Source organism: Acanthochromis polyacanthus, chromosome 22 (assembly GCF_021347895.1).
Source record: "Acanthochromis polyacanthus isolate Apoly-LR-REF ecotype Palm Island chromosome 22, KAUST_Apoly_ChrSc, whole genome shotgun sequence".
Classification (NCBI taxonomy): domain Eukaryota; kingdom Metazoa; phylum Chordata; class Actinopteri; family Pomacentridae; genus Acanthochromis; species Acanthochromis polyacanthus.
The window spans coordinates 4,818,662-4,846,039 of NC_067134.1; the positions used below are offsets into that span (position 1 = coordinate 4,818,662).

General features: G+C 39.1%; 3 protein-coding genes across 38 annotated transcripts in view; 2 read left to right on the forward strand and 1 right to left on the reverse strand.

Moving 5' to 3' along the window:
* LOC110972485 (zinc finger protein OZF-like) overlaps window positions 1-27,378 on the forward strand; it is a 657,596-nt gene that overhangs the window by 199,353 nt on the left and 430,865 nt on the right. The gene's annotated exons all lie outside the window — the stretch shown is intronic.
* The window catches only part of LOC127531946 (gastrula zinc finger protein XlCGF26.1-like), a 217,991-nt gene that overhangs the window by 169,745 nt on the left and 20,868 nt on the right, over window positions 1-27,378 (reverse strand). For 3 of the 29 annotated variants that reach the window (XM_051942504.1, XM_051942507.1, XM_051942523.1), the window contains one exon: window positions 2,860-2,961. The exons of 25 other annotated variants lie outside the window; for them this stretch is intronic. In XM_051942504.1, the coding sequence (XP_051798464.1) occupies window positions 2,860-2,877 (18 nt within the window). In that variant the 5' untranslated portion in view covers window positions 2,878-2,961. Of the gene's footprint in view, window positions 1-2,859; window positions 2,962-3,233; window positions 3,355-27,378 lie in introns of those variants that run through there. One more of the 29 variants, XM_051942509.1, reaches the window with a different exon arrangement.
* Window positions 1-27,378, forward strand: part of LOC127532011 (zinc finger protein 615-like) — a 190,934-nt gene that overhangs the window by 138,632 nt on the left and 24,924 nt on the right. Inside the window, exons 2-3 of one of the 7 annotated variants that reach the window (XM_051942987.1) lie at window positions 6,811-7,036; window positions 8,810-11,659. The exons of 2 other annotated variants lie outside the window; for them this stretch is intronic. In XM_051942987.1, coding sequence (XP_051798947.1) covers window positions 6,832-7,036; window positions 8,810-9,960 — 1,356 coding nt within the window. In that variant the 5' untranslated portion in view covers window positions 6,811-6,831 and the 3' untranslated portion in view covers window positions 9,961-11,659. Of the gene's footprint in view, window positions 1-6,733; window positions 7,037-8,809; window positions 11,660-27,378 lie in introns of those variants that run through there. 4 more of the 7 variants (XR_007939237.1, XR_007939238.1, XR_007939239.1 and 1 more) reach the window with 4 other exon arrangements.

Sequence of the window (27,378 nt, forward strand, 5' to 3'; positions counted from 1 at the left end):
TTCCATGTAGTTGGACATGAGGCTGAAACAAGATCAAGAATCTGCAGACATGCTAGCAGCTTTGTCATTAGAAACCTAGAAATGTGTCAACAGCACACTCACAATGTCAACAAAACTATTTTCACAGGCCGATAGCTTTCTGCACGGTAGTTTTAGAATATTGGGTACTAAAATCTGTCGATCACCGTGAAAAGCAAAGCAGAGCTGGGACTGACGGGATTGTACCACCAGGATCTCTTGCTCCCCAGACTTTCCGTTAAGTTACATTACTGGAGAAATGTACAATATGAAAAGCATACAAACATCAATGTCCACATTTAGGTCTTAATGGCAGCAGGGTCAATTCAGACCACCAACACTTTCTAGTTTCTCCTAGGGGATCAGATGTTGATACCAGTCCAGAAAAGATCTGTAATTCTGCCACGGAATTCTGGATTTGACCTGAACGACCCGGGCAATTTGTTGTGCAGCAGTTACACAAGCGTTCACCATCAAACAACAAAAGCAACAAAACAGTAAAACAGTTAAAGGAATAGCAGCGATTAAAGGAAACGTTTTACAAATGTAAAAAAAACACAGTAAAACAATTAAAAGCAAAATAAAAGCCATTTAAAGAAAAATCAAACAAAACATAAGAGACAGGGACATCGGCAGCAATCTTGGTCATTTAGTCAGACGTAGTAAAAGTTTTCAATAAACGGCCACCGATGTAATCAGGTAGAGGACTTTTCTTTGGTCTGCACTGTTTGAAACACCAGATTACATTGCCCACATCAAAAAAGGGATTCTGTGGAGAGGCTGACATGAGACAGTTTTTAGTCTCAGCATGTTTAGCCCTAAAATCATGGGAGTCAAACCTGACATAAAAACTGTTTAGACTTTGAGCCAGCTCTAAATCAATATTATAACTACTGAGCTGAACTCTCTCATTGACACATTAATTAGTCCCAGTGATCAGATTCATGCCGTTCCAGACTGAACTGAGGTTGTTCATTTTGAGCTGAGACTCAAGTTTGTCTTTGTATTGTCTTTTGTGGGTCCTGATCTCCTACTTTATTTCCTTCTGTCGGTTATACAGATTTAGTGTATTTCCTTCTCTGAAGACTGTTTTCTTTCTGTACAGTAGGTCTTTAAGCTTCTTAGAAAACCATGGCTTAGTGTTTGGATATAGTTTAAAAGTCTTTTTCAGGAATAACACTATTTCACAGTCTGTGACGCAGCTGCTCACAACATCAGTCGGTTCATCAATATCAGCTGAGGACTCCTTAAACACGTCCCAGTCAGTAACCTCCAGACATCCCTGCAGAGTGTGACAAACTTTCACTCTGATGTTCTGCACTTTGCCTTGCTTCAGTACAGTGGTAGACAGGGATAAGGAGGATGCAGTTGTGGTCAGAGGAACCCCGAGGAGAAGCACCTTTCACATTGTTGTAACAGATCAAAGATTTTGTCTCATCTTGTGGGGCATGTGCTCTACTGATGGAAGTCTCTCAGTGTGTGTTTTAGTGAGCAGTGGTCTCTGGATGGCCTGATGGATAAGCCCACAGGCATTTATTTCACTGGCCTTTGGACTGATATAGACAAGTTTCACAAATATGAGGACATTTCTGAGGCAGATATGGAGGGCACAGTGAAACAGAAAGCAGTTCTAAGTCAGTAGTGTACAGTTTCTCCAGGACAGTGTCAGATCTGCACCAGCGCTGTCCTTGTCCATTTGGAAGACCCACTTGAGCCCAAGCTTTCATTTGCTGGCTGATGTTGCTTCAATATTTCCACATAATGTTCCATCCTCTTGATGCCATCTATTTTGTGAAGTGCACCAGTCCCTCCTGCAGCAAAAACACTCCCACAACATGGTGCTGCCACCCCCATGCTTCACAGTTGGGATGGTGTACTCAGGCCATCCTCAGCCAGCATCTTCACAAGGTCGTTTGTTTTTGTTCTGGGGTTGATGAGCACATTTCCCTCCGAAACAATCCTAAGCTTAACCAATCTCCATCTTGAGCAGTAGGATGGCTTGACATTCCCATGGTGTTGATCTGTGCATGTAATTGTTTGGACAGATAAACGTCAAACCACAGCAATCTGGAAACTGCACCCAAGGATGAACCACACCTGTGGAGGCCCACAAATGTCTTAGTGATGTCTTGGCTGATTTCTTTAGATTTTCTAATGTCGTCACACAAGGAAGCAGTGTGTTTGAGGTGTGCCTGAAATACATCTTAATCTATCAAAAGCTTTCAAAGTCAGGACATCATTATCTTGAAGGAATAGCAGTCTTAATGTATGCAAACTTTTGATTGTGAATAAAATAATAAAAATTCGCTAAACAAAAAAATCTCTCTTTCGTTATTCTGGCATTTAAAGATAATTTTGGTGACATAAAACAGGAGAAGCATTGCCAGATTTAATGTCAGATCGTGTAAATTCAATAAAGGGTTATGTGTCATTTATACAGTGTAAGTAAACTTCTGGGTTCAACTGTCTGAATTTCTTGAGAAGGAAAAGGCTGGTAAACTCACAGTGCTCAAAAGCATTATTCTCTACCAAAGAAAATGCTGCTCTTTACCTTCCTGAACAACTTGCTTGAAAAACAAGACTTTTCTTCCGTTACTTATCTTCATCACCATGTAAGACATTTTCAGAAAGTATGATCAGCAGCTAGTTCAGCCTCAAACAAAAAACAAGCAGCTTCCTAGCAGTCCACCATTATATCCTCAGTACAGCTGCTTCTGCAGAGCTACATCTCTCCAGCCAACGTCACCTGGCTTTGGTCGGCCCATCTAACCAACTGGAGCAACTTTAGACATTTTAAAGAACAAATGAATGATAATAATGTTACAGTGGTATGTTTCTCACTTTTTGTGAAGAATCCATGTTTCCTCCGTTGTTGAGCTCAGACTAAATGGCTGCCAACATTCCTCTGCTCCTCCGTCAGACTCTCCTCCTCCTGCCAATCACCTGTCACATCAAACACATCTTCATTAGGATATAAATATACACAAGTGTCAGAGTGTCCGATATGTTCATCAGCCAACACAGAGGACACATTTCAACTCAATAGTTCACTTTTAGCTCTTTTCAGTTTCACCTAAAACTGATACAAATGAACTTAAACTGTTAAAAATAAGGAACATAGACAGAAAACGGACATGGAAAAAGAGAATAAAGAGAACATAAAGATGCGTGAATGTATTTTACTGCTCAGTGTTCTGTTTAAAGGCAGCTCTCACTCTCTGTTCTTTGCACTCTCCCATAGTGTCAAGTGTCCTCCCACTTTCAATGACAGGTGATTCTCACTGATGATTTTTCTCACAGTTTCTGCAGTTTCCCCACTTGAAAAAGGATGTTTCATCTACCCAGGGTTTGAGCAGGACTCCACTCATCAGTCAGACAGTTGCTTTCTTTCTTTTCCCTCTTTTATTTTGCAGTGGTCACAAATTCATGAGATACAGAGGTGGCAACTTCCATCAGTCCATACGTTTAGTTGCTACATTAAGGTGAAAAACCTTTAAACAGAACACAAAAGGACAATGTTCGCATTACTGCATTCAGCAAATAGTAACAACCATTCCTCATGGACATTTTCACCACATTGGCAAATGCTACTCCACTCAGTTTCTGTTTGTCAACCTCAACACCACATAAACTGAAGCGACAAATCATGGCATGAGCAATATTCAACCCAATACTATACCACACATGAATTTATCTGCATTTTAAAGAGTTGATTTTGAATCACAGTTTAACAAATTACTCTGAGCATTTATACCAATTTTTCTTTAACCATTTTATACTTTTTACTTCATGGTTTTAAACTTATTTAAAGTGCATAAAGTGCTTTTAAAGTGCAATCCTTTCCAGATGCAATAAATAAATAAAGGGCATCGTAAAAACCCACCATTACAAACAGGATGAATTCACTGGTCTTAGCTGGAACCCTCTAATTAGCACCAATTAGCCTGCAATCTTATTTTCAACTGAACGATTACAAAACACACAGCAATTATTGGTAAACAGACAAAGTTGACAACAAGCCGCTCGTGGTCCTGATGATATACCTGTGGAGGTATGGAAGTGTCTCGGAGAGGTAGCAGTAGAGTTTGTGACTGGGTTGTTCAACAGGATCTTAGATGTTGAGAAGATGCCCGAGGAATGGAGGAGAAGTGTGCTGTGTTCCTCTGACGCTCACTTGAACTAAAAGCATTTGAGCTGCACAAAGTGTGAAATGAGAGAGGAAGCAGTGAATCTCCAAACTGCTGACAGACTTTCACACATTATTGTCCAGTGAAAATCAGCTTTTTGTGCAGCCACACTTGATCCTGATTTGAGTCTTTAAGTCCTGTTCTAGTGATGAAATGAGAACTTCCTTCATCTTGTGTGTGATGGAGAAGAATAAAGGGCTGTGGCTAAAAATCCTGACTCTGAGTTCTTCATTACAAACACACATTATATCAGCTGTTTATTATTCATCTGCTTTATTCTACTCAACATGGAACACAAAGATCAGATCTTAATAATTTATCGTCTCCATAATGTAAAGTCACTTCTGTTCACCTTTTTGGTTCTGAATCAGAGAAAGCAGCATTTTCTCATCAATTCTGTCTCGTGCTTTAATCATTAATGTTTCAGGTCATCCTTGTTATTGAACTATTTTCCATCATTATGAACTTTTCTTGCCATAAATCTCCATAACTTTCTGATGGGATTAAGGTGTGAGGACTTGGCAGTCAGTTCATCACATCTAGATCACTCTTTCCAAAGGATTCTGTGCTCTTCTGTGGTTTGTGGTAAATTCATCCTGAAATCCTTCCATTTCTCTTCTCAATATTCTACCAAATATGAAAGATTCCTTTGGAAGCAGATCTTCAAGGATTTTAGATTTGATTTCCAACAATCAGAATGTTAGAAGTTTCCCTGTTGATCATATTTTGGTGATAGTTTCTCCCAAATGTTTCAGCTCATTTTTACTGGAATATTCTGAAGTAAAGTTTGTGTTTTATGGTGAACGGATCAGATCTCACATTTAGTTTCAATCAAACCTTGAGGCTTCAGGAAAATACACACAGCTTTAAAATAATGTTGGATCATCTGCTGACTGTGTCGTTATTAAATGCTTTTATAGATTCATTATTTTTAACACTCGTGTCGTTTTAAAGTTTGAAAATGTGGAAAATAATAAACATTTTCACAGTGAAACTTCTGATGTCCACATTTTAACATTTTTGGGACATTTTTCAACATTTTTTGGTGGAAAAAGAAGAAATGTTTCTAAAGAACATTCACATAAAAATCAACCAAAATCCAGAGAATTTACTGGATTTTGGTTGATTTTTTTGTGAATGTTCTTAAAGAAAATATCAGAAGTTTTACTGATAAATATGGAATCACTTTAGATATTTTTAGGATTTTTATGGAAGATTTTTACTCATTTTTTGAAAATATTTACAAGAATTTTCTTTGGTCTTTTCTTCTCCAAATTAGGGGGATTTTTTTTTTTTAAATAAAACTTTTAAGGAATTATTGGAATTTTCTTCCTGAAGATTTTTGCCCATTTCCATAAATTTGGTGAATTTTTTTGCTGAATTTCTGGACTTTTTTTTCCTGTTTTTTGGTGCCGTAAATGAAGCCAACGGGAGGGTTGATATCCAGAGCTAATAATAAACAGCAGAGGACTGATGGGTCTCCTTGGTGTTTGCTCCTGTTAACATCTCATCTTCTAGTAGTTCCACATTGAAGGAATTCTGCTGGACAACATGTAGAGCATATGAATGAATTTTCAATCCAAAATAATGCAGTGAATGTCAAATAAAGTGGTGTTGAAGCTTGTCAGAAGCTTTCAATGAACGTAGAAAGAGTGTAAAAGCAGCATCCTCTACCAAATGAGCACAATCCATCAATCATCATCACAATATTTTGTCTGGTTTTTGTCTCATTTTTTTGTCTTTTTTAATCTGACTTTTGTGGTTTTGATCCTGTAGTAAAAAGCGGTCCGGCCCACTTGAGATCAAACTGGGCGAAATGTGGAACCTGAACTAAAATGAGTGTGACTCCCTGATTGAAAGCTTCTTTGAATGCGTCAAACAGTCATTCTCTAATATCAGCCCAGAAAAACGGATCAAAGTTGGTTGTAAGTCCATCTGGAGCCGCTGATTTCCCCAAAGACATTTTCATTCCAGCTCTATCAATCTCTCTAAACATGTGCTTTTAAAGTCAGTCTGAGGGATAAATGCTTTGACTTTTTAAGGAACAAAAGAAGAGGGGGACTGATTTTGCTCTTCAAGGTAAAATGGGAAAAGTAAGAAGGCACTTCAGTGGTGTAAGAAGAGACTCAATCGTTCTAACCTGGCAAAGACTCAGACACTGCAGTCTGAAAAGTGGACTGGCTTTGATTGGGAAGCACAGAGATAGGAACTGTGAGTGTGGTGAACTAGAAATTGTGAGAAATGTTCTTCTTTAGTGTAAGCTCTACTCATGCCAACAGAAGAAACATGAGAGACGAGGAGCAGCTGGACGAACTGTTTTTAATCTTTACTTTCTACTTAACATGGAGGAGTGGACAAATAAGAAGAAACTTCTGAACTTTCTCATGACCACAGGACTGCATCAGAAAATATCGAGGATTCTCTAAGGACTATGAGTAACATCCAGTAGGTGGCAGCAATACGCCAGTGATGCGTCTCGTCCGCCTAATTCAATGAGGAAGAAGAAAGTAACTCAGTGTTTCTGCCGGAACTTCACAGTGTGACACCCGGCGGATGTAAACAAAGAAGCATGAGCAGAGTTTGCTTCACTGCTGTGTGGACTGAGCTAAAACGGCTGTATTATAGTATGAATGAGAAATATCAGAGCGTTAAAGTAACGATGTGTTCAGTTGAGTATCTGAGAGAGTTGATCAGCGACAGACTCACTGCTGCTGCTGGAGAAATATTCACAGAGTTTGAAAAAACCATCGTCCAGTACCAGGAGGAGATCGATCGTCAGCGCAGACTGCTGGATTTCATCTGGAAACCACACATCCCCTTACAGCCCATAGGTGTGTATGTGTTTTGATGGTGAAGAATTCCACTTCTAGCATGTAGAACATCATGAAGTGTTCAGATGAACTGAGACACACGACGACGCTGAAGTTAGCTTCCGATTCGGCAGCTTCCGATTCGGCACTTAAGGGAAAAGTTAAGGGGAAATGAAATGAATGTGCTGTGCGACAGTTTATCCACTGATTATCTGTTTTTTTCGACACTTCTTGATGTGTAAACATTTTAGACATTTGGGTAAGACATTAACTATGCCTGACAAGAGCTATTGTATTGGTAAAATTAGTATTTTATTTGTGAAAACGTTTAAGGGGATATTTCACCGTTTTTGCTTTTTAACCAGTCCTTATTAGACCAGGTCCAGATTGAAAACCACTGTACCTACACTCTTCAAATCTGGACTGAATTATTCTACAGAGCCTGTAGATTCATAAAAACATAGTCTCTGATTTGTGAAAACTTGATTCTATTTGTGAAAATGCAATAAAGGCACATTTTACAGTTTTTTTTCTCATCCAGACCACATTAGACCAGGTCCAGGTCGAGAACCGCTACACCTAGACTCTTCAAATCTGGACTGAATTATTCTACAGAGCCTGTAGATTCATAAAAACATAGTCTCTGATTTGTGAAAACTTTATTCTATTTGTGAAAATGCAATAAAGGCACATTTTACAGTTTTTTTTCTCATCCAGACCACATTAGACCAGGTCCAGGTCGAGAACCGCTACACCTAGACTCTTCAAATCTGGACTGAATTATTCTACAGAGCCTGTAGATTCATAAAAACATAGTGTCTGATTTGTGAAAATCCCCTTAAACGTTTTCACAAATAAAATACTAATTTTAATTTTACAATAGCTCTTGTCAGGCATAGTTAATGTCTTACCCAAATGTCTAAAATGTTTACACATCAAGAAGTGTCGAAAAAAAACAGATAATCAGTGGATAAACTGTCGCACGGCACATTCATTTCATTTCCCCTTAACTTTTCCCTTAAGTGCCGAATCGGAAGCTGCCGAATCGGAAGCTAACTTCAGCGTCGTCTGAGGAAGAGAGAATGGGCTCATAATATGGAGTCTGTTAGTTGAAGCTGTGTGGAGTTTTAAAAACGTGATCCTTGTGTTGATTGGCCCTGGACGCAAGAACCAAAGTTTCCTGTTCAGAGGTGCTGGAAGTGTTTATCTGAACTACTCCACACTGACAGCAACTGCATTGTGTTATCAAACAGTTTAATAATAAAACTCTGACAGAGGACTCAGTCATTCCATCATTTCAGTCCAGAGACATAATTCCATGTATAGAGATCATTCATGATCTAAAGAAAGTGCACGTACAGAGTTAGAGAGTATAGAAGTAATGTGTTCAACTGCATTCCACTATTAACATGTTGGGTTTCACTGATGAGTCAAATCAACAGTACAGTAACCAGCAGTAAAATAAGAATAACATTAAAATCCAAATGTCCTGACAGGTTTGAAGGCTGAAGAGGACAGCAGCTTTATTCAGACAGATTTTAATGGATCCCCATCAAACCTGTCTGTGTGGTGTGTAGAAAAGTACCCAGTGGTGTTTACCATTAGAACTTTGTGCTCCTGTATCCACTGTGGAACAACGTGTTCATAGAAATGTTCAGTCATTTGGAGATGCTTGTATCATTCCTGCTGCTGTTTCATTGCTCAAAGACTTCTATTATAAACCATCATATTCTTTTTGCGTCAAACATTCGACTCTTGAGCTGACCATTATCTTTTGTCTCTTTTTCCCTCCAGAGCTCCCACAGTCTTATGTCTGTGAGAATGAGAAGACTGTTGTTGACCATCAGCCCCATGACCGGGAGAAAAACTCCATGGTGGACCATGAGGACCCAGAGCCTCTACGGATTAAAGATCAGCAGGAGGAACTCTGCACTAGTCAGGACCAATCAAACCCAGAGATTTCTCAAATTAAAATGGAACAGGAAGAATTGTGCACCAGTCTGGCCCAATCAAACCCAGGGTTACCACAAATTAAAGTGGAACAGGATGAACTCTGCTCCAGTCAGGAGGAAGAGTTAATTGGATTGAAACAGGAGACTGATACCTTTGAGGTGACTCCTGCTGATGAGGAAAGTGACCACAGTGAACCAAAACCAAACAGTGATCAGCTCCTGTTTCACATCTCTTGTGTAGCTGAGAGCCCAGATCAGGAAGGATGCAAGGATGTAGACTCAGGATCAACTAGATGTATTGAGCAGAAACCAAGACATCAGAGTAATAACAGTCACAGTAATGATGTAGACAATGCTCCATTGTCAGAGCGACTGTGTGATAATGACAAGGCAAGAAAATCTGCAACATGCGAGGTCTGTGGAAAAGCTTTTAGGCGTAAATCAAATTTAATCAGACATCACAGAACCCACACAGGTGAGAAGCCGTATTCTTGTGAAATCTGTGGGAAAAGCTTCAGTCAACGGTCCCATTTGACTTACCACATGAGACGTCACACAGGTGAGAAGCCGTATGTTTGTGGAACCTGTGAAAAAAGCTTTATTCGACGGACCCATTTGACTGCCCACATGAGATGTCACACAGGTGAGAAGCCGTATGTTTGTAACATTTGTGGAAAAAGATTTTCTGGTTCATCAGCACATTATAAGCACATGGCAGTTCACAAAATGGGAAAGCAATATTCTTGTGGAACCTGTGGAAAAAGCTTTAGTCGACGGACCTATTTGACTGAACACATGAGATGTCACACAGGTGAGAAGCCGTTTTCTTGTGGAACCTGTGGAAAAAGCTTCAGTCAACGGGGCTCTTTGACTGCCCACATGAGACGTCACACAGGTGAGAAGCCATATTCTTGTGGAACCTGTGGAAAAAGCTTCAACCGCAGTCATCGATTAAAAGCCCACATGAGAATCCACACAGCTGAGAGGACATGATCCTGAAACATCTGTGGAAAACATAATGTGAGAATTAAGGTTGAAACAACATGTAAGAATTGGTACAGGTTAAAAGTAGATGTTTTAGATTTTAAGCACCTTTAGTCTGTGCTTCAACAACAATTGTGAGGAAGTATGTAAGCAATCCTTGATGATTAGACCAGATGGAGTCTGGACTGTGGTGGTGGAGCAGGCAGAAGAACCAAACTGAATGTCTGGATGGATATGGTATTGGTACAGACTGCTACATTTCTGCTATCATGACATCCTTCATCAGCAGAGCACTGATTGGAGATAATGTGAAGCTGTTTGGAACATTTTCACTTTCTGCTGAGAGAACATGGCTGTTCAGGTGTGAACATACTGCTGGAATCCACTCAGCTTGAGCTCTGCTGTCTTTCAAGTAAAAGGAGGCAACGAGATACAGAGACATTGTGACAGTAGAACACAACAGAGTGTGTCACTGCAGCAGAGGAGATCTGGACGTGAAATAAAGTTGGAATAAAACGTGCAGCTCCATGACTTCATGAAATGTTTTGAATGTTTTCAAACAGATGAACATTTACAAGTTATTTCATAATTCATGTAACACTGAAGATCCCCAGCAAGAATAACTCTGAGTCAGATATCAAAGACATAACCAACATTATTATGTTTTCAAGCAACAGACAAGTGGTTTTACTAGTAGCAGCTGATACACTCCTGCAAATGTCAAAACCAGAAATGTTAAAAACAGGTGAAGCTGTGCTGCAATTTCTGCTGGTTAGATAAAGGTCTTATGCTATTTATTTCTTCTATTGTCACCACATAGGTCATCTGTGTGATTTGTTAGTAGGATCTCATTGTGTCGTCATACAGCACATTGAACCCTTGTATTGTCTTAACGTCCTGAACACTCCTGTCCTCAGGGTCAGAAATGACCTGCCTCCACTGAGCCTCTAAAATAGAGCAGCTTAATGGAATTTTTAACCAAAAATCTATTTTACATGAAGAAACAACCTGTCATGCATCACACACTTTGTGAATGCCTGTTTTTGCTTCCTCAGAGGGTAGAAAGACTGTATTTAATCAGTGAACACCATTCATTTTTATACCATTGTTCATGCTGTAACTGTTTTCTTTCTTTAAGTAGAGGTTTATTATCACTATTATTGCTGCTAAAGGTACTGCATAGGTGTAAACATTTCTTGTTTTGCAAGAGATAATACTTCTGTAGCCTAATAAAGTACCAGAAATGTGCAGAAGTGAACTTTAAATGAATTTTTGAAGGGAAACAAGTGTACAGTATACTGTACAATGGAATATAAAACTACAAAACTCAGCTATAAAATACTAGAATTTTCTCATCTTTTGAATCATTGCTCCCACTGACAAGCAGCATGACCTACATCAATCATAAGAATCGAAAAAATAACAGATTCAAAGCAAAATATTCTGAACATATTAAGCTTTAATTAACACACAGAGGACAGACTGCAACTGTATTTGTCACACGTGCAGCACACAGTATTTGTTTTACAGTCCTTCTTGTTACTCCTGGATGACTGAAAAAAAAAATGTGATCTCTGACCTGCCGGGTACTGAAACCTGAAAACTGCCCTCATGGCTTCAGCAAAGAGAGAACTGGTGGCGTTGTCATCTGCAGCACCTTTCTAACCTCTGAACACATTCCCCGTTAGTAAACGATGCTTTCAAGAAATGTGTCATTTGTTTGAAATTGCTAAAACTTGAGATTTGTTGTGGATGGTTGATGTGGCATCTGCACAAGAAAGTTTTAGTTTTTGTGAGATCAATCAGTAGCACACTCTCAGTTTCTGTGTGTGTGTGTGTGTGTGTGTAGCCTTCCTACCGATATATATGTCAGGGTAGAGACTGCGATTTGGTAGAATTGGAGTTTCTACCAGTAGAGATTGCGATCGCAATCTCTACTGGTAGAAACTCCAACTCTACCAAGTCGCAGTCTCTACCCTGACATATACATTTCAGTTTTATGAAGAAAACCTCAGGATAGGAGATCAATCAGCGTGAGCTACTAAATTACCCTCGGATTCTGAATACACACTGTGAATGCGGGCAATGCTCTCATGCATAACTTTCATCTCAATTAAACAGTGAAACTTACCTCTTGCACTCAACAACACATGAAAATATCAGCGACTGGTCTGTTAAAATAACACAGCAACATTTATTCACTGAACTTGATGATAAACAGGTTAACCCGAGGTCACACACCCCAAAATCACCCAGGATTGTGTCTGTTCTATGGTACCAGGCCTTTGTGTCCACTGAAGCTCGTGAAAAAGCACACACGGAGGGAAAATCCAGCTTCGCTTCCAAAAAAAATAGAGAAGTCCAGCCTCAGTGTCCAAACAGAAAAGTCAGGCTTTAGCTTCCAAAAAAACAACACACAGTTCAGTTTCAACCTCCGAAAAAAAACTTCTATCCAACCGTGCTCACGTCTTTTTTCTTACAACTTTATTTAAAGTTTCAATGATCTCAAGCATAATTATTTTCACTGCAAATGTCATTTTTTTAACCATTCCCTACCCATTTCAACAACATACAAAAAGAGGAAAAAAATGTGTATCAATACTTGTAATATTAATTAATAGTACAGCAAAAAAAACCTTCATAAAGATAATAGTTATTAATAAACACGAACAGTCCAGACAAGAAAAACAAAACAAAGCAAGAACAAACAATACCAAAAAAAAGGGTGTGTGTGTGTGTGCAGTCACCTACAAGCTGTCCTTACAGATAAACTTGTAATATAATGATGTTATATCTGCTCCAACAGATACAAAATAAAAGGTTACCAGATATGGAAAAACTTGTCCTTAGAACCTTGCCATTAAAGACGTATTTTTTCTAGCTTCAAGTAGTATAATGTATCCCTGACCCAGTGTTTGAAGAGGGGGGGTTGGGGTGTATCCATTGTGTTAAAATAAGCCTTCTAGCTAGGAGAGTGACATATGCTATACAGTTCGATTGAGTCTTTGGCAGATTACTGTCCTCAGGTTGGATTCCAAAAATGGCTGTAAGAGGGTCTGGGGTAATTAGTCTTCCAAGTATTTTGGACAGTGCCTTAAAAATGGGTAACCAGTATTCTGAAAGTCTTGAACAATGCCAGAAAGTATGAGCTAAAGTTGCAGGGGAGCTACCACATCTATTGCAGGAGTCAGTAACTGATGGATAAATTTTTGAAAGTCTGGCTTTAGATAGATGAAGTCTATTTACTATTTTGAACTGGATCAGTCCGTGCCTGGCCCATATCGATGAGGAATGTATTCTTGACATTGTATTTGACCACTCAGTATCTTTAAAGTTAATATTTAGATCAGTCTGCCATGCTTCTTTTAATGCGTCACAAGAAGCTGTTTGATAGGATGAAAGCTTCAAGTATAGGATAGATATTGTGCCCCTCGAGGATGGATTAGCTGGGAACAAAGTGTCGAACGGCTGCTGTTCAGGAATTATTGGAAATGATCTGGTATGATTGCAAAGCCAATCTCGAACCTGCAAGTATCTTAGAAAATTAGAGTTTGGTAAGTTAAATTTTGCTCTAAGCTGGTCAAATGAGGCAAAAATATTTGCTATGTACAGATCCTTAAATGGCACCATTCCTTTCTCATGCCAAACCTGAAAGGAGTTACAGTGAAATGAGGGAAGAAACTGATGATTTGTATCAGTGGGGCACAAATTGATCCTGCATGCCAGCCAAAGTGTCTCTGCACCTGAGTCCAGATACGCAAAGACTCGTTCAGTAAGGGGGCAGATATCATATGCTTTTGTGAAATAGGCATTGTTGTACAACAGAGCAGGTAAAGATGTTGGACGAGAGATGTCTGCTTCAATCTGTAGCCAGGAGGGTGGACTATGTTCTTTATAAGCCTGAAGCCAATATGCTAAAACTCTCAAGTTACACGCCCAGTAATAAAGCTGGAAATGCGGTAATGCCATGCCCCCTAGAGCTCCAGGCCTCTGTAGAAATTCCTTGCGAATACGAGGTGGCTTTTTTATTCCAAATAAAATCAGAAATAAGCTTATTAAGGTGTGAAAAGTAAGAGTTTTTTATAAATATGGGTACAGTTTGAAAAGATATAAAAATTTGGGTAAAATGTTCATTATTATTAAATTTATTCTGCCAGCTAATGAAAAAGGGAGTAATGACCACCTATCAAAAGTCACTTTGGTATGTTCCAAAAGCGGAGCAAAATTGAGCTTAAAGAGATCATGAATTCTTTTAGCTATAATGATGCCCAAATATGTAAAGCAATCAAAAGCTACTTTAAAAGGATAGGAGTCAGATGGATAAGACTGTGCAGTCGGGTTTAATGGAAAAAGTTCACTTTGGGAAACATTTATCTTATAACCTGAAATTTCACTGAATTTCTGAAGTATTATCATAATAGAAGGTAAAGACATCTGGGGGTCTGTTATATACAAAAGTAAGTCATCGGCATATAATGACAGTTTATGCTCCACTTCACCTCTTCTAATGCCACGCACATCAGACGAAGATCGCAACGCAATTGCAAGAGGCTCCACTGCAATAGCAAACAGGAGGGGGGAGATGAGGCAGCCCTGTCTTGAGCCACGCAGCAGCGGGAAGCAAGGAGAACTGGTGTTATTGGTATGAACAGAGGACGATGGAGAGTTGTATAGTAACTGTATCCAAGCTATGAATTTGGGTCCAAATCCAAATTTCTCAAGACTCTGAAAAAGGTAGTTCCATTTAACTCTGTCAAACACCTTTCGGCGTCAAGAGAGATAACTACTTCAGGCAGTGTTTGATTAGGTTCAGGGGAATATATAATATTTTAAAGTTGCCGGACATTAAAAAAGGAGAGATGTTTTTTAATAAACCCAGTTTGCAACCGTACTCACTTCTCACCGCCTCGGTTCCTCACAGAAACCTTTGACGCTGTCCTTCTTTACCTGGCGAGTGGCAGCCCTCGGTTGTCGGGTCTTTAACTCACAGTTCTCCACCAGTGTTCAAGATTAACTGGTGTTCCGATCAACTGGTGATAGCAGGGTTTCTGAGACAGATGTTTTGTAGGCGTGGCTTTTCAGGACCCCTTAGGAAATAAACAATGGGACAACTTCGTCTATAAAATGAGATTTCTGCTGTTCTATACATTTCGGTCTTGACAAAATAACTGGAAATAAGAGGCGTTCTCATTTTAAAAGTCATGCGCTGTCAGGCTACATGAAAGGAAAAACTACGTCACCGCGGTTGGAACATAGACTGTGGAGCCAGTGGAGCTGCGATCTCTGTTTACTGTTAAAACCTGTTAAAGCAGCAGACAGGAGACCAGCACACGGTGTGCACGTTATTGAACAAGAGTTCACCAAACCGGGTGATAACAGAATGCCGAAATGTTGCAGTATAACATTAATATATTGATACAGTATTGGCAGGTTTAGATCACATTGCAGCTACACTGTCGTATTTAAATAACACAAACGTCAAAATTTGACCAAAACAGCCCAGCAGTATTTAACGTATTGGATTTGAGATGCAGCAATTTAGCAAAATTCACAGGACATTCATGTTCAAACCAGCAGCAGAACTTTGTTGAGTCATACTACTCTAAACTGACACGTCACTGAGAAAAGACACCAATTCCTTTCAGTATGTCACATATACTGGGGCATTAGCTCGGATAACTGAACAGGAGATCTGTCAACAGAAAGATAAACCCGATGCAGCGGCCTGAGTTCAACTGCAGCTCACGGCTTTCTGTTGTAGGTTTTCTCCCTACTTTTCCATCCGTCTCTCTGCTTACCTGTCAAATAAAGCTAATAAAAAGGAAAAACAACATTTATTCACAGCTATTGGTAGTCATAAGTATATATAAGTGTAAAGGTGTTCAGTGAAGGGTAGGGTTGCCAACTCCCTGAAAAATAAATAAGGGACACCTTGCTGGCAGGGCTGGCCGACCCGATTGCCTTCACCCCTCCCAGCATGGTGAAATATTTTTTTGCCTTTTTTTGTGCGTAAAACGATTTTTAACCTTTTTTGAGTCAAACCTGAGTTTAATTAGATGCATGTTTTTGAGTGATACAAATGCATGGAAAACAAATTATTATTCAACAATTTATTTTTCAGCGCAAAATAACAACCCATTCACACCTGGCCACTAGGGCACTTAGCAAACCCGAGGGAATGACCTAATGACTCCCATAATGAGGTTATGTTATTTACAATTTACCTACTGCTACAAGAGTGTACTGATGGTTTAAGAAAAACACTAAAACAGAATTTGGTTTTAGTGGGAAAAAACTATGAAATTAAGATTTTTTTTGCAACTTTTATTTAATTGTACAGGGCAGTTGACTCTTTGGGAACAAAGTGGCTGCTTCTATTGCATCCTGGGAGGGTATGAATGAAACCACTGTCAATGAAAAATAAAGTGAAATAAAACTACATGTTGCCTGTAAAGTGCAACGTCTCAGCTTTCAGAAACCGTTGGATTTTGTCCAATAGCCTAAATGGTGACATAATTACGGTATTCCAAAGTGTGCTTACCCAAACACTGATGACAGACTAGGACTTAAAGGGTAAAAAGAAATCATTCTTATTTTTTACATACCGTATCTGAATCTGGCGTTGCCTGGTGGACAACAAACCGGTCAAGGATTCCCCTGGTTTTGTTGTGTCTCATGGTTTTAACGTGTACAGCACTAGATGCATGCTGTTTAACTTCATAAAGTCCGCCTTGGGCTACAGAAAATGTGCGCCGACAGACAGTGCAGTGCGCCTTGTAAATATTATCGCGCACTTTTTCCACCCACATGTATTCTTGTTCCCATTCGCTTCTGTATTTCTGCAGCCTCTTAATCTTCCTTGGAGGAGTTCCATCGGCAGTGTCCAAGGCCTGAAAATTGTCATCCACATCAGTGTCATCCATGCTGCTTTGTTGTTGTCTCTTGTTTGCCAGTATACCTTCTTTTCATGTGAAAGGACCTCGACCAATGAGATGAGCTGGATTCTGTATTGTCTTACTTGTGTGTGAGTGTGCTGTCAGTTCATTGGTCACAGAGTAAGAGAGGGCTGGCAATGAGATTACCGTAAATTTTCACATGAAGCACCCTGTTGTTCATCGATTACGTTGACATTTTACAGACTGATTTTTGATTCTCATGGTAATATGGGACAAAGTGCGTTCCATATGGGATGCAAAATTTTGTTGCTCAATATGGGACAATTCCATATTTTAAGGGACAGTTGGCAACCCTAGTGAAGGGGCAGTTTTTAGTCTGAGAGGGAATATGCAGATGGAACTTAGCGTGGAACAATTCAGCAAGATGATCTTATTTGGTCTGTTTTTATTCATTCTTATTTTACTGTTTCACGTCTTGAGTTGTGAGATCTTGTTTGAAACTGCAGCTAGCTATATAGTTCAAGGGTGGGATCGTTAAGGTTTTGTAGAATAAATATAATCGTCTCCATTATTGTTCTACGTCTTTAGAAATTAAAAAAAAACTTTAATTTTGTGTTCTGTAAAGTCAGTGCATTTAATTTACAATGCATTGATTCCTTTTTTTATTCTTTATTTTACTTAAAATACTCCATAACAAGTACAATCATGGGGCTGCTCAGTGGAGTAAGTGGTTAGCACTTTTGCCTTGCAGCAAGAAGATCCCTGGTTCAAATCCTGGGGTGGGCCTGGGATCTTTCTGCATGGAGTTTGCATGTTCTCCCTGTGCATGCACGGGTTTTCTCCGGGCACTCCGGCTTCCTCCCACAGTCCAAAAATATGCTGAGGTTAATTGAGTACTCTAAATTGCCCGTAGGTGTGAATGCAAGTGTGATTGTTCGTCTGTGTATGTAGCCCTGCGACAGACTGGCAACCTGTCCTGGGTGTCCCCTGCCTTCGCCGGAGTCAGCTGGGATAGGCTCCAGCACCCCCCACAACCCTCATGAGGATAAAGCGGTACATAGAGAGTGGATGGATGGAAGTACAATCATGCAAACCTGCCTAAAAAGTACATAGCAGCAAAAGGTAATTAACATATGGAACTCCTGGTTTGGTCCCTTTGACTGGTATGTGACAGACAATGCATTGATTCTATAGAATACAATGCTGATTAACTTGCAATGCCCCAGTAAAATAAATAAATCCTGAATAACGGGGGAAAAATTAGATGAAGCATATCGACGTTCTGAAGGTTGGGATGTGAAATCTCTGGTTAGAATGTGGTCAGATGGTTTATATGATGTCACTGTTTTACTTAAAATCTGTTTAAAAGTGGAACAACTCGGGTCCAACTGGTTTATCGCAGTAAACTTTGAAAACGGTATTAGAACTTCTCTTGCTGTTTTTGTCGGACTGAGGCCACAGACTTGTCACCAGTTAATCTGGTGTAGATCGTCACACTCTGCCACAGTGAAGCGATATTTCCACTCCGTTAGGTGGAAATCCTCATTAAACGGAGTATTTTATTGGTAGACTGAATAGCCGTGAGTCCAAACAGAGCAGTAACGACAATGTTAAAGCTGACAAGAAGAAAATTCCAGAACAGTTTATTGACATCTGTGTTTTGAACAGGCATCAACACAGTCACCTATGCTATGTATTGCCGCTGTAATAGCTGTCTCGCTCACTGAATATCACCAGTTGATCGGATCACCAGTTAATCTTGAACACCGGCTGCTCATAGGCACCACTGTTATTTCTACAGCTTGAAAGACAGCGGCTTTTGATAAAACCGGCCTTGTAGCACATTATCTAGCTTACAACGATTTGAAAGAGGCATCTTTTATGTTTTGACAATGTATATCTCATTAGTTATTGATGCCGGAAGTCCGAATCTGTGAATGTGTCTCCAACTTTACCTAACTCCATCAGGACGTTAGCACTGATAAAACTGATGCTTATTTGTGAACTACAGGCCGATTTACAAATGATTCCTCAACTGTTTTTCTGTTTAAAACTCCAGACTTCACTTCTGTATGAGGAACTAAAGGGTGTGGTTTCTTCCTCAGCTCGAGAAAATTAAACAAGTCAGCATATTGTACCTTTCAGAAAGTTTTCAGCTCTTCTTCCTGGATCTTACCTGCATGTCGCTGCGTCCACTGCCTCCAGATGTCACAGAGGTTCTTCAGTGGGTTTCTCCCACAGACAGACTGCGCTTTGTCCTACAATTCTACAATTTCATTTAGCAGACGCTTTTGTCCAAAGCGACGTACAATACAAGCAAGAATTCAGACATAAGGAAAAACCTGTATTAAGTGCAAAAAGTGCTTCAAGTGCGATTGGTCAAAGGTGTTGCCATCAAGTTGCAACTATCTTTGTCAGCGCTAAATAAATGCTGGGTTTTGGACCACCTGACTTATTCTACCCCTAAGGTGGAGTCAGATTAAGTGCCAAGGTGTTCTCTAAACAATTGAGTCTTCAATTGTCTTTTAAAAGTAGAAAGGGACTCAGCAGAATGCACAGAGTTTGGTAATTTGTTCCACCATTTGGAAACCACAGAGGAGAAGAGTCTAGCTAGAGATATCGAGGGTTTTGGACCACCTGACTTATGACTTTGTCCGTGTGTCTTTCTACATGGTGACTGAAATTATTTCCTGGTCTGTGATATTTACATTTCCTGCGTGTCTCTGAATGTTTGTAGGATCCTGTAATGTCCACCAGATGGCACCGTTGGTCCACAAACACCAGTTGAACACTTCTGACGTTCATATGGAGTGAATCAATAATCAATAGATCACTTCTGCCAAAATCATTCTGAGACTGAACCCCTCTTGTTGGATCATGTCTGTGCTGCATCAAATACTAATGATCTAATATAAATGTTCACTTCTGTCCAAACTCATCACATTCAACAGCTTCTTACATTTTCCTTTAACAACATGTTTCTATCAAGAAGCTTCCAAAAAATTCAAGTGTTTGCTCCAAATCTTCACTTTATTTAGTCTAAAATTAAACTGTGTTGTATTTGTTTGGTTCACTGAAAATCTCAAACCACTCCTTCACTTGTTCAGTTCCCTCTCACCTGTTAAATATTAATATTTGTCTCTCTTCCAAACTGACAATAAATAAATATTTAACTTTATCAAAACGTAAACAAAGATTAATTATCAGCCACAAAGTTCTTAGGGTTCTTTATATCGACAAATAGCATCACTTTCCTCATAGATTTTGTGTTTTCTGATCTCAGAGCTGTAATTCTTTCTTAATATGCGTCATTTTAAATACAGACAAGCGAAGTAAATAAAATGGGCTCTAAAATACTGGTGAAATTAATGTTGACCCTGTAATGTTGGAACCATCTGATCCTTCATCTGGTGTTTTATCTGAACAAGAATTCATAATTATAGAAAATGCAGCTGACTAGTGTGGAAATAGTTCACAGCTGTACTAATTAAATTCAGATATATGAAACTGAAATATACATAAATCTGAATGAATATGTGAATAAACTCAACCTATATTCAGAGCTGATATTTGTATTAAGTTTATTTCTGATTAAAGTTGTTCATCTTGTTAGTTCTTTTGGTCAGTTCACATCTATTTCATCATTCTGTGACTCAGTGGCCATTTCTGTTTCAGTTTTTGCCTCTTTTTTTGTTCTGTTTTGCTCATTTTATCTCTCATTTTAGCAATTTTGCATCACTTAAAGTTGTTTTTGTTCAATTTTGGTCATTTTCGATCTCATTTGGATCATTTTGTGCATTTCAGCATGTTTTTAGGGAAAAAAAATGTTGTATAAATCAGACAGTAAATGATATATGAACAACGCTCTCTATAGAAGCCTGAATATTGAATAGAATAAATTTGGACAGCTTTGTGAATGTAAGTGGAGATTTCTGGATCATTTTGGTCATTTTGAGACCAAAAGTGGCCAAAATGGGACTAAAATTAAGCAAAAATGACAAAAATAAAATACAAAAATGACCAAAACCAGGCACAAAAATTAGCAACAAAATGACGAAAATGAGACACAAAATGTACAAAATGAAAAAAGCAATTTTAAACTGATGCAAAATGACTAACATGAGGGATAAAATGAGCAAAACAGAGCAAGAAAAGATGAAAAATGAGAGGAATGGCCAGTGAGTCACAGAATGGACAAACTGACATGAAATGACTAATATGAGCAACATGAACAATTTTAAACAAAAACAACCTCACAGACACATGAAATGAATCATAAAATGACCAAAATGGTACAAAAACAACATAAAGAGATGTAACATCACCTGAATTAGACACAAATGACCAAAACTTGATGTAAAATAAACAAAATTACAACAAAAAACATGAAAAGATGCAACATGTTTAAAAACGGACCAAAAGATGTAAACTGATCAAAATTAAACACATTCTGACACAAAATGAGCCTCAAAATTACCAAACTGATCCACTTACATTCACCAAGCTGTCCACATTTATTCTGTTCAATACTCAGGCTTCTGCAGAGAGGTTTGTTCATAGATCATTTACAGTCTGATTTAAACCATTTCTATCATAAAAGCATACTGAAATGCACAAAATGACCAAACTTTCTAGTAAGAACAACCCTAAAGACATAAACTGACCAAAGATAAAGACACAACCATCAAAATGAGCCACAAAGTGAACAATTTGAAACAAAAACAACCTTAAAGACAATCAGAATAAACCAAAATAAACCACACAATGACCAAGATGGTACAAAAAACAACAAAAAGAGAGAAAAAAAAATGACCTGAATTAGATAAAAACATGACCAAAATTAGCCTCAAAATGACCAGATTGATCCAGAAATCTTAACTTACATTTATCACGGTCCAAATTTATTCTATTCAACATTCTGAAGGTTTTACACAGAGGTTTGTTCATAGATCATTTACAGTCTGATTGATACAACTTTTTTTTCTAAAGACATGCTGTGTTCTGCCCTCACTATGCGTAAGCCACTTTTGCAGAGCTAGGCAGACAGTTATCAGAAGGTGGAAAAAAGGACCAGGAGAAGACTGAATTTTGTTTGAAGGTAAAGTCTTGTGTTTTTGATTCTCTTTTCCTTTCCTTAATATATTTTTCTTTTTTGTCGAACTGCAATGACATGAAATACACACAGAATAAGCTTACACTGAATAACATTTTCCACTGTGAATAGTTTATCTTTTTAACAATGCTTTTTAAACATATGAATTGACACAAACATGAGTTTAGCTACTAAACATTCACAAAATTACAATGAGATGGAATGAGTAGTGCTGAAAATAAACTATATTAATTGCTTGGAGGAGTAACTTTTCGTGTTTTTATGAATCACATGAATTGTCATGCACATGAACTGACAATATTCTCAAACTGATAATGTAGAAGTCACACTCAAAGTGCACATATGCATCATGTAAGTGAACAGGAGAACTAAATCAGTATTAGCTCACAACAACCCTATAAGCAAGCTTCACAATCAGTAAACTGCACATCATGCTAAAGGTTAACAGAATAAGCTTCATAGCCAGAGCTGATTAGCAATGAATTTGGCATTTCTACCACAGAAAGTAACATATTTACAACAGGTACCATCAATAAACAGTAATAAGACAATGAATCACTACTTACAGACGTATAATCGCTCAGACTTGAACTAGAAAAGGAGAACTGCACACGGCTGCACTGAAGGAAAAATACTACTGGGGACAGCAATATAACAAGGAACCAGTAGGAGGTGCTGTTCAACAAGATCAAAAGGCAGAACATGCAGAAATGCACAAAATGATCCAATTAGATGCAAAATCACCAAAATTGAACAAAAACAACCTTAAAGTGATAGCCTAGCCCTGCTAGACCCATGTTCTGAAGGCACAAGGGTCTAGGCACGCTCGACAGGGAGGGAGGCGGGCTAAAAGGTTCTCTATCAAATCCCTCTGCAGCAATTGGGTAGGTATACAACCAATCAGCGCAACGAATAGGCTCTGAGAGCGCCGGAAATCACAGGATGCGGTAGTTCGGTGAAGCCTTATTTATACAGTCAATGAGTGAAGCTCAAGTATATTACAGACATGTTAACAGAAAGATTATTCAGAGTCGGTGCTAATGGAGCTCAACGACTGCTGTCGTTTTTGTTGTCGACCCTGGCAGAGAATTAAATTCGTTGCCATGGGTTGTCTAGCGCGGCTAGGCGAGTAGTTTACGGTTGTTTCTGTCAGAATCGTCGCGCCTCTGTCGTCACTTAGTTACGCCCGCCTTCTGACTCTACAATTCATGGCGATTCGTCCGGCCAGTTTTAGGAGAATCCAGCCTCGAGCCTTATGGAGGGTAACTAGACCCACCCTGGCAGAGAATTAAATTCGTTGCCGTCGGTTGTCTAGCGCAGCTAGGCTATTAAAGTGATGGAAAATGACTAAAATGAGAGATAAAATGAGCAATTCAGAGCAAAAATGAGATGAAAACAAACAGAAATGGCCACTGAGTCACAGAATGATGAAATAGACGTGAACTGACCAAAAGAACTAACAAGATGAACAATTTTAAACAGAAACAAACTTAAAAACACACAAAATGACCAAAATGAACCACAAAATGGTCAAAATTAAGGTACAAAAAAATAACATGAAAAGATGCAAAATGTTGAAAACAAGACAGAAAGACGTAAACTCAACAAAACACATGACACAAAATGATCCAGAAATCTTCTCTTACAGTCATGAAACTGTCCACATTTATTCTATTCAACATTCTGAGGGTTTTTACAGAGAGCTTTGTATTGTTTACCATCTGTGGACCTGGAAGGAGCAGCTTCATATCTGGAAAAAGATTCACAATCAACGGTTTGTTTAACAGAAGAGATCATCTTAGTTCAAAGTGGCACCAAATCCATGTCATGTTTGGGTCGTATGTTGGCCTTTAACTTTGAGCAGGCGTGTTATTATTTACAATGGTAGAATGTGGCCGTTTTAATGGCAGATCACATGGAAGTAACATGAGCCAGTCTGAAATAGTGAGTTATGCATAAAAACAACATAAAAAAGAAATTCAAAGTTTTTAATCAGTAAATATGTTAGATTAGATTTTGGTTGATTTTATGGGAACGTTCTTAAGAAATATTTTTAACTTTTCTTTCCACCTAAAAATGTTCAAAGATTTCCCAAAAATGTTGAAAACGTGGACATCAGAAGTTTCACTGTGAAAATATATATTTTTTCCCACATTTTCAAACTTGGAAACGAGTCAATTTTGACCCACAGGACAGGGTTAATTAGTCATGTGAGAAGTTGAGTGTAAGTTAATTTTTTATTATATGAAGTTAAAATATATTTCCTAGTCGTTTTCTAATTCTTCAGGATTAAGGACTATGTAGAGACCTGGGGCCTGTTTCACGAAGCAGGTTGAAGAAACTGAGTTTCTTCCGCAACTCTGAGTTGATCTACTCTGAGATAGAAAACTCCTTGTTTTCGGTTTCACAACAGCTGATTTGAGTTGGGTTAATTAACTCGGAGTAGCTTGACCCGGAGTTACGCGCGTGCACCGCAACTCTGAAAAGACAGCATCAATGGAACCCCGATTCGACGAGTCACCATGGAAACGGGGAAGCGAAAGGCTGCGTTTTTGAAATGGAAGTTTTTAACGTGCTCATATGGCGAGTTTGAACACGTTTTAAGAAAGAAGTGCAACACCACTGCAGCTGCAAAAGAGAGGGAGACAGCGTGGAGAACACTGCTGCCCGGATCAATGAGTAAGTTTAAATGTATTCCTTTGTAATCGTAATATTATTACAGGGAATAACTGTCTGAATGGTAACCTAGTAAGTTATTTCATTTAGGGGAAATCCCACGGGGGAGAAGCGCACGGGGCAGCAGCTTAAGATGAAATATAAAAACATCGTTCAAACAGGTCAGACCTCGGCATTATCTCATGGAGGTTCTTAATGTTGATCATGTTTTACATTGTAAAGTAGCCTAAATATTAATTGGCTGTTTGACTGTGCAGTTGTTTTATCCACACATAGCCTAAATATCTGCATCCATATCATGTCCTGTTAAATAATTAAGCCTATTTAAACTAACAGACTTCTGCTCAGTCAACAGAAAGAAAGCAGATGCCTGTAAAACGGTGGAATAAAAGGTCATGGACGCATATATATATATATATATATATATATATATATATATATATGATTATTTATTTCTCTTTTGTGTCTTTTGGCTCCTCCTTCACACCACAACAGACCTTGTAACTGTAAGAAGGCAACACTCCAAAGATTTATCCAAATGGTAGTTTAAGTTTACTGAAACATGTCACTGATCTAGGATGAAGAGGATGAAACTGTGTCTGCTGCCTTTACAGAGGGGGATCCAGAAAGGCATACAGAGGTATGTTACTGGTAATTTTCTTCCCATTCAGATTTTGGGTGGAATATGGAGTGTGACATTTAGCCTACACTGAAGTATTGCACATTCTCATCTTTTTTTTAACACAGCATGGCTGGACAGCAGCAGGATGGTTCCTCAACTTCCACTGCACAGACTGACAGTGAGATGGATGTTCAGGAAACACCAGAGGTTCATTCCATGGAATTCATGTGCAACTGTATAATTTAATGTCCTCTATGTATTCCCAGTTATCAGTAAAACGGATTTACAAACTGCATTTGCTGAGAAAATGCAAAAAAATAAAAACAGATTAGGAGGGCAGATCTGGAAATTGAAATACTGGAGCACAAGTTAGAGGTGGGTGATGGTCACAGGTGAATTATGTTAACTATTGGAACATTAACTGAACTATCTGTTTTATTTGTAGGAAATAAAGAAGACCAAATGAAATGTGTATCATGTCTTTATTTGCTGTGGTGGTGATGATGGTGACTTAAACTCTAAAGTGATTATTGCATACGGTGTCTCTGACTGCTCTGCTGTCCTGGATAGCTGCAGGTGGATGGGGTCATTATCTGGGTCTTCAGTTTGTAGGGCAGGGTGTTGCTCTCCTCTAATAGTGGTAATATTATGAAGAACAACACATGCCACAGTAATATCACAGGCCCTCTCAGGGGTCACCCTGAGGTGATGTAGGCGCTGGAAACGGGCTTTCAGCAGGCCTATGGTCATCTCCACCCGGGCTCTGGTCCTGCAGTGAGCCTGGTTGAAGTTCTGTTGGGGGCCTGGTTCAGGGTCAGAGTATGAGGTCATCAGCCTGGGTTGGCATGGTAACCCCTGTCACCCAGCAGAAGGCCATCAAACTCTATTGTAATGTATAGTGGATACATTAGAGTATATTAAAGGAGGGAGACAAGAGAATTATATTGTGAAAATCTTTAGGCTGCTGACCACGCTGCAGTCTGTTGCTCAGGTTAGACTCTCCATAAATCCTGGAGTCATGAACAGACCCAGGTCATGTGGCCTATACATTAGAAATGATGTATGCAGCATCACATATGATCTGGACAGTGCAGAGAATGACAGATGTTGAACTATGATGTAGTCTTTAACATTTAGAAACAGTAGTCAGTCTACCTGTAGCCTACCTGCACATTTATGCTGTGAATGGACTTCCTATTCAAGATGTGAGGGAGCTGTGATGGGGATGTGTGTGCATCTATGCAGCCAATCACACTGGGAAATCCTAAAAGAAATTAAAATGACTAATCCCAGTCTGAGGCTGCAGCACAATGTCATTAACAGAATATGATTTAAAATGAATTTAACAGATCTCTATATCATTCACGTGCAATCCTGTGGAACTGCTCCTTGATGTTCTGACAGGTTTATGTCCATAATTATGAGAGCCAGGAAAACTTTTCTGACTGTCCTGCATACAGTTGCCTTACTCTGCATCTCCGATATTATGTAAAAACTTTCATTTGCAAAGAACCGCAGCGCAATACACAATATCTGCTGGATGTGAGAGCATGACTACGGTTGGTAATGTAAAGACGGATTAGGTTGTTTATGTAGATTATGGACTTGAAATGATTATGAAACGGTACGGCTCAAAACGATAATTGTCCGGAAATGCGAGAACATTTATGCGCAGTCTGATAATCTACCGACGAATATTTAATTATCTGTGCAGTAATGCTGCTCCTTTATCCACTGGATCGTTAAAAAAAGCTGTTCTACGCCAAAACTCGCTCCCTTACTGACTGAATGAATGACGAAATGAAACAGCGTGTGTGGCTGAAAGAGGGCGGAGACAGAGAGAAACTCGAAGTTGTCTCAGATAAACCTGCTGCCGACCAGGTTAGAGTCATAGAGTCTGTTACTGCGGTAACTGACTGAGAGTTTAAGTTACCCCTCTTTGTGAAACAGGCTCGAGTTACCCCGCATTCCCTGGTTAGAGTTACCTCACTTCGTGAAACGGAAAACTCCGAGTTTCCCTCATTTCAGGGTTAAGAAACTCAAGAGTTTTCAGTGAACCTGCTTCGTGAAACAGGCCCCTGTAGGGGGCAGCAACCAGCACCTACTATGATGTTCTCCAC